We start from the raw sequence: 6196 nt of genomic DNA, 5'->3' as shown, positions 1-6196 counted from the left end.
AGAGGGCACAGGCCGGGCTGGGGGACCCCCCTCCCCACCCCCCCGAGTGCACAAATTTTTGTGCACCGGGCCTCTAGTAAGAATATAAAAGGCCCAAGGGAAGAAGTTAAGGGGAAATATCTATCACTGGATATTATAAAGGTAAACCAATGGATTCTGTCCACCACCTTCCCCTTTTCCCACCCCCAGTGACTTTGGCAATTTCTGGAGACATTTTTGTTTGTTACAACTGGGGATGGTGCTGAACTAGTAGCATCTGGTAGGTAGAGGCTGGAGATGCTGCCAACAGTCCTATGAGGCACAAAACAACTTCCCACAACAAAGAATTGTCTAGCCAAGGTTGAGAAGCCCCAGTACTATTGAAGGTATAACTTTAACATGCCACTCTAGGGTATTAGCAAATGAAAGGTCAACTTAGGGATTATGTTTATGAAATCCTAGTAAATAGTAGGTGTTTAATGACTATTTGTTCAATAAAGATTTGGAGCTCTGTAAACCATCTAAACTATTAAAGGAGAAACATGCAAATTTACCATCACTCTGCCACTCCACTATACCCACAAGCCACGCCCACCAAACAATCAGGAGCGAGTATGCAAATTAACCCAACTAAGATGGGGGAGGCCACAGAGCTGGAGCAAGCAGTGTGGCCAGCCTGAAAACAGTCCTCAGCCCCTCACCCAGGCTGGCCACAGTCCCATGGGGTGAGGGTTCCTGCTGGGGGGCTTGGCCAGCATGCAGACAGACATTCAGCCCCTCACCCAGGCTGGCCAGGCACCCAAGTGGGGACCCCCACCCTGAAGGGGGTGTGGCCAGCCTGAAAACAGTCCTCAGCCCCTCACCCAGGCTGGCCACAGTCCCATGGGGTGAGGGTTCCTGCTGGGGGGCTTGGCCAGCATGCAGACAGACATTCAGCCCCTCACCCAGGCTGGCCAGGCACCCCAGCGGGACCCCCCACCCCCCACCCTGAAGGGGCTGTGGACAGCCTGAAAACGGCCCTCAGCCCCTCACCCAGGCTGGCCAGGCACCCAAGTGGGGACCCCCACCCTGAAGGGGGTGTGGCCAGCCTGAAAACAGTCCTCAGCCCCTCACCCAGGCTGGCCACAGTCCCATGGGGTGAGGGTTCCTGCTGGGGGGCTTGGCCAGCATGCAGACAGACATTCAGCCCCTCACCCAGGCTGGCCAGGCACCCCAGTGGGGACCCCCACCCTGAAGGGGATGTGGCTAGCCTGAAAACAGCCCTCAGCCCCTCACTCAGGCTGGCCAGGCACCCCAGCGGGACCCCTGATCCGGGACACCCTTCAGGGCAAACCAGCCGTCCCCCACCCGTGCACCAGGCCTCTATCCTATATAATAAAAGGGTAATATGCAAATTGACCCTAAGAGCAGAACGACTGGGAATGACTGGTCACTATGACACACACTGGCCACCAGGGGACAGTCGCTCAATGCAGGAGTCAGTGCACTCCCACAGGGGGAGCTCTGCTCAGCCACAAGCCAGGCTGACGGCTGCCAGCACAGCGGTGGTGGTGGGAGCCTCTTCCACCTTCTCAGCAGTGCTAAGGATGTCTAACTGCAGCTTAGGCCTGCTCCCTGCTGGCAAGTGGACATCCCCCGAGGGCTCTTGGGCTGCCAGAGGGATGTCTGACTGCCAGCTTAGGCCCAATACCCCCAGGGAGCAGGCCTAACTCAGTAGGTGGACATCCCCCGAGGGGTCCCAGATTGCGAAAGGGCACAGGCAGGGCTGAGGGACACCCCCGAATGCACAAATTTTTGTGCACCAGGCCTTTAGTCTATACTAGTAAAGGGTTAATATGCTAACGAGCAGGATGCTGTAACAGGTAACGACCACATCATTAACATATAACATATTGCTCCAGAGATGGGCGGAAGCGGGGAGGCACCTGGAGGAGGCAGGACCATCCCGTGCCAGGGAGGGCAGGGGTGAGAGCCCATAGCGCCCCCCTCACCAGTCCTTCACCACCCACTGCTTGCACTCTGAGTGCCCCACGGCCCACCTGCCAGGGGAAGGAGCACAGCGCAGCAGGCGGGAGGCTTCCACGCTCTCCTCATGAGGGCTGATCCGCTGCGTTGCTCTGGAGATGGGCTGAAGCGGGGACAGGGCGGAAGCTGGGACCAGCCCGAGGCTACTGGAGGGACTGAGGTCGGGGCTTGAAGCAGCCAGAGAAGGCCAGAGGGTTTGGGGGCTGGGCCAGGTGCGCTGGAGCTCTTCATGAACAGATTTGGGTGTCAAAGCAGGGCTGAAAGTGGGTGGGCGGCACCGCGCGATATCGCGCGCTTGGCTCCTAGTGATTAATAAATAACTCAGAATTGATAATCTGAATTTATTTAAACTCACATCTGACTTTTTAAGCTGGTAGTGTATATTATCAATTGTTTTATATGGTTTCTGTCCTCATTCTTTACATGAAAAGTCAAAACTGGTAGCACCTCTGTAAAATCTGACGTGCAGACATGTTTTGTTTGATAAGCACAGTGTTTTGATAAGTTGAACTTGCCAGTTAAGTGGGATATTTTACACAAAAATCCATATTCCTGGTTTCTCTTGAAAAACTAAGAAGATATGTAACCCTGGGTCTGAATTCTCACATGACAAAAACAAACCCTATTAGTTGTGCTTTCTTTACTCTGGGCATCAATCCCTTCTTCTGTGTAATTATATCAAGCCTACTTTATTATTTGTGGTGCTTGTATGCACCATTCCTTCCCTTCATGAACAAGGGTGATTTGAAGTTCTTTGTGTAACACAGATCTTGAATACAGCTTTTGATGCAAAGTGGTATTGAGTTCAAGGTAAAGCTGCTTTAGACTTATTCCCAAGTTTTGTCAGAAAGCTTTTTTTTTTACTCTCTTTTAAAGCAGCTCTGTAAGCAGTTTTCCTAGTCAGGTCTGGAGTATTGATTGGAGCAGTTCTTTCAGCAGAGAAGTTAGCAATATAAATTCTGACTTAGGCAGAGGTAGGTTTAACACCTGATGTACTTCTTTAGTAGGGCCTAGAGAATATGCAAACAACTGGGACAGAACTCTGAAAAACAGAAGAACTTGGTACTAAAATTAAGTTCATTGGCAGATATATTGTAAGGGAGCCTTTGGGTTTTATTGTTACAGATTTAGTCTATTATGTTGTGAATAAATACATATGTAAGTCTAATTAGAGTATGTTTAAATATGCTAAAATATTGTTATTTCTAGTGAAAACATTGACTTGAAGACAATCAAAGAGGGAGATGGCAATCTGTTTGAAGACTTTCAAAATAATGTGAATGAGAAAATGAATGAAGATGAGGGAGAAGAGGAGGGAGAAGAGGAGGAAGATTATGATGATGAGGATGATGATGATTGGGACTGGGATGATGGAGGAAAACTCACCAAGTGTTATATCTCGAATGGAGGGAGTAACCCACAGGTATTTTATAAATGATTCTATAAATCTTTATGTTGTTTGCTTATGTCTTCTTACTTATTTTTTTGAGTACTCTACTGTTTTTTAAAAATTGAATTTATTGGGGTGTCATTGGTTAATAAAATTATATAGGTTTCAGGTATATGATTCTACAGAACATCATCTGTATATTGTATTGTGTGTTCACCATCCCTAGTCATGTCTTCTTCCAATACAATTAATCCCCCTTTTATCCTCTTACTTCTCCCAAATCCCCTTTCCCTTTGGCAAGCACCATACTTTTAATTGTGTCTATGAGTTTTTTTCCTTTGCTTAATCCCTTCACCTTTTTCACCTAGCCTCCAAACCTCCCTTCCTTCTGACAGATGTCAGTCTGTTCTCTTATCTATGAGTCTGCATTTACTTTGTTTCTTAGTTTCTTATGTTTATTAGATTTCACATATAAATGAAATCATATGGTACTTGTCTTTCTCTGACTGCTTGTTTCACTTAGCATAATACTTTCCAGATCCATCCATGCTATCACAAAAGTTAAGATTTTCTCCTTTTTTAAAGGCCAGGTTGTAAATGTACCACAGCTTCTTTATCCACTCATCTACTAATGGGCACTTGGGCTGCTTCCAAGTCTTGGCTTTTGTAAAAGTAGCACTGGAATGAACATATGGGTGCATATATTTTTTCAAATTAGTATTTCAGGTTTCTTTGGATATATTCCAAGAAGTGGAATTGCTAGGTCATAAGGCACTTCCATTTTTAATTTTTTGAGGAAACTCCATACTGTTTTCCACAGTGGCTGCACCAATCCTACCAACAAACAGTGTATGGGGGTTCCCTTTCCTCCACATCCTCACCAACACTTATTGTTTGTTGATTTATTGATGTTAGCCATGTTGACAAGTGTGAGGCAATCTCTCATTGTGGTTTTAATTTGCATTTCTCCAATGATTAGTGACATTGAGCATCTTTTCATATGTCTATTGATCATTTGTATTTCCTCTTTGGAGAAGTGTCTATTCTTTTGGTCATTTTTTAATTGGATTGTTTGTTTTTTTGGTGTTGAGTTTATAAGTTCTTTATAAATTTTGGGTATCAAATATATCATTATAAAATGTATCATTAGCAATTATGTTCTCCGATTCCAATGGGTTGTCTTTTCATTTTGTTGATGGTTTCCTTGTTGTGCAAAAACTTTTTAGTTTGAGGTCCCATTTGTTTATTTGTTCATTTGTTTCCCTTGCCCGAGGAGATATATCAGAAACAATATTGTTATGAGAAATGTCTGAGATATTACTACCTATGTTTCTTCTAATATTTTTATGATCTTGAGTCTTACATTTAAGTCTTTACTACATTTTGAATTTATTCTTGTGTGTGGTGTAAGGTGGTCTAGTTTCATTTTTTTGCACATTATCTGTCCATTGTATGTTCTTGTTTTCTTTGTCAAATATTAATTGACCATAAAGGCATGGGTTTATTTCTGGGCTCTCTGTTCTGATCCATCGATTTATATGTCTGTTTTTATGGCAGTACCATACTGTTTTGATTACTATGGCCTTTTAGAATATTTTGATAACAGGTAGTATGATCCCTCCAACTTTGTTCTTCTTTTTCAAGAATGCTGTGGCTATTTGGGGTCTTTTGTGGTTCCATATATTTTTGGAATATTCTGGTTCTGTGAAATATATGCCATTGGTATCTTGATAGAAATTGTGTTGAATCTATAAACTGCTTTGGATAGCATGGACATTTTAATTATTTTAATTCTTCTTATCTATGATTATGGTATATGCTTACACATATTTGTATCTTCTTCAGTTTCTTTTGTCAGTGTCTTATAATTTTCTGAATACAGGTCTTTTACATTGTTGGTTAAATTTATTCTAAGGTATTTTTTTTATGCACTTCTAAATGGAATTGTTTTCTTAGTTTTCTTCTCTGATAGTTCATTATTGATGTATAAAAATATAACTGATTTCTGAATATTTTGTATCTTGCTACTTTACTGAATTTATTTATCATTTCCAGTAGTCTTTTGGTGAAATGTTTAGGGTTCTCTCTATATAGTATCATGTCATATGCAAATGATGACAGTTTTACTTTTTCCTTTTCAATATGGATGCCTTTTATTTTTTACTTCTTGTTTGGTTGCTGTCAATAGGACTTCCAGTACCATCCTATCTAATAAAAGAGAAACATGGTAATTAGCCGTATGGCCGCTACCCTTCCCATTGGCTAATCAGGAGGATATGCAAATTAACTGCCAGCCAAGATGGCGGCCGGCAGCCAGGCAGCTTAAAGCGAACAGGAGGCTTGCTTGCTTCAGTGAAGGAGGACTCCAACGTTCCCTGCCTGCCGCTGCTGGCCTCTGAGCTTGCAGTTTGAAACATTGTAACAAATATAGAAGCTAAACAAAACCCCAGTAACCTGTTTTCAGTCAGCCGGGATCTCAGAGCTGGAGTCGCAACAAAGTTGCAAATACAGAAGGTAAACAAAGGCCAGAAACCTGCTTTCAGCAGCCGAGCCTCAGAGAGAAAGCCGGCTCTCAGCTCCAGTGACAGGCATAGAAGGTAAATAAATGCCAGAATAAAAAAAAAGAAAAAAAGGAGAGGTTTGGAGCTTCAGTCGCCCGCCAGCCTGAAAACAGCCCTCAGCCCCTCACCCAGACTGGCCAGGCACCCCAGTGGGGACCCCCACCCTGAAGCAACTAGATGGCGGCTAATTTGCATACTGAAGGCAGGCGGCAGCAGGCAAGGCTGTCTGCGGTCTGGGACC

At 44.2% G+C, this 6196-nt stretch overlaps 1 protein-coding gene across 5 annotated transcripts in view; it reads left to right on the top strand.

The window, feature by feature from the left end:
- RIOK1 (RIO kinase 1) overlaps positions 1-6196 on the top strand; it is a 45999-nt gene that overhangs the window by 5152 nt on the left and 34651 nt on the right. For 3 of the 5 annotated variants that reach the window (XM_014548298.1, XM_005857867.2, XM_005857868.2), the window contains exon 2: positions 3214-3427. The exons of 1 other annotated variant lie outside the window; for it this stretch is intronic. In XM_014548298.1, the coding sequence (XP_014403784.1) occupies positions 3293-3427 (135 nt within the window). In that variant the 5' untranslated portion in view covers positions 3214-3292. Of the gene's footprint in view, positions 1-3040; positions 3067-3213; positions 3428-6196 lie in introns of those variants that run through there. One more of the 5 variants, XM_014548288.1, reaches the window with a different exon arrangement.

Source organism: Myotis brandtii, unplaced genomic scaffold (assembly GCF_000412655.1).
Source record: "Myotis brandtii unplaced genomic scaffold, ASM41265v1 scaffold1144, whole genome shotgun sequence".
Taxonomy (NCBI): Eukaryota; Metazoa; Chordata; class Mammalia; order Chiroptera; family Vespertilionidae; genus Myotis; species Myotis brandtii.
Note: the sequence above shows the minus strand (reverse complement) of the source record. Positions and strands in the feature narration are given on the sequence as shown.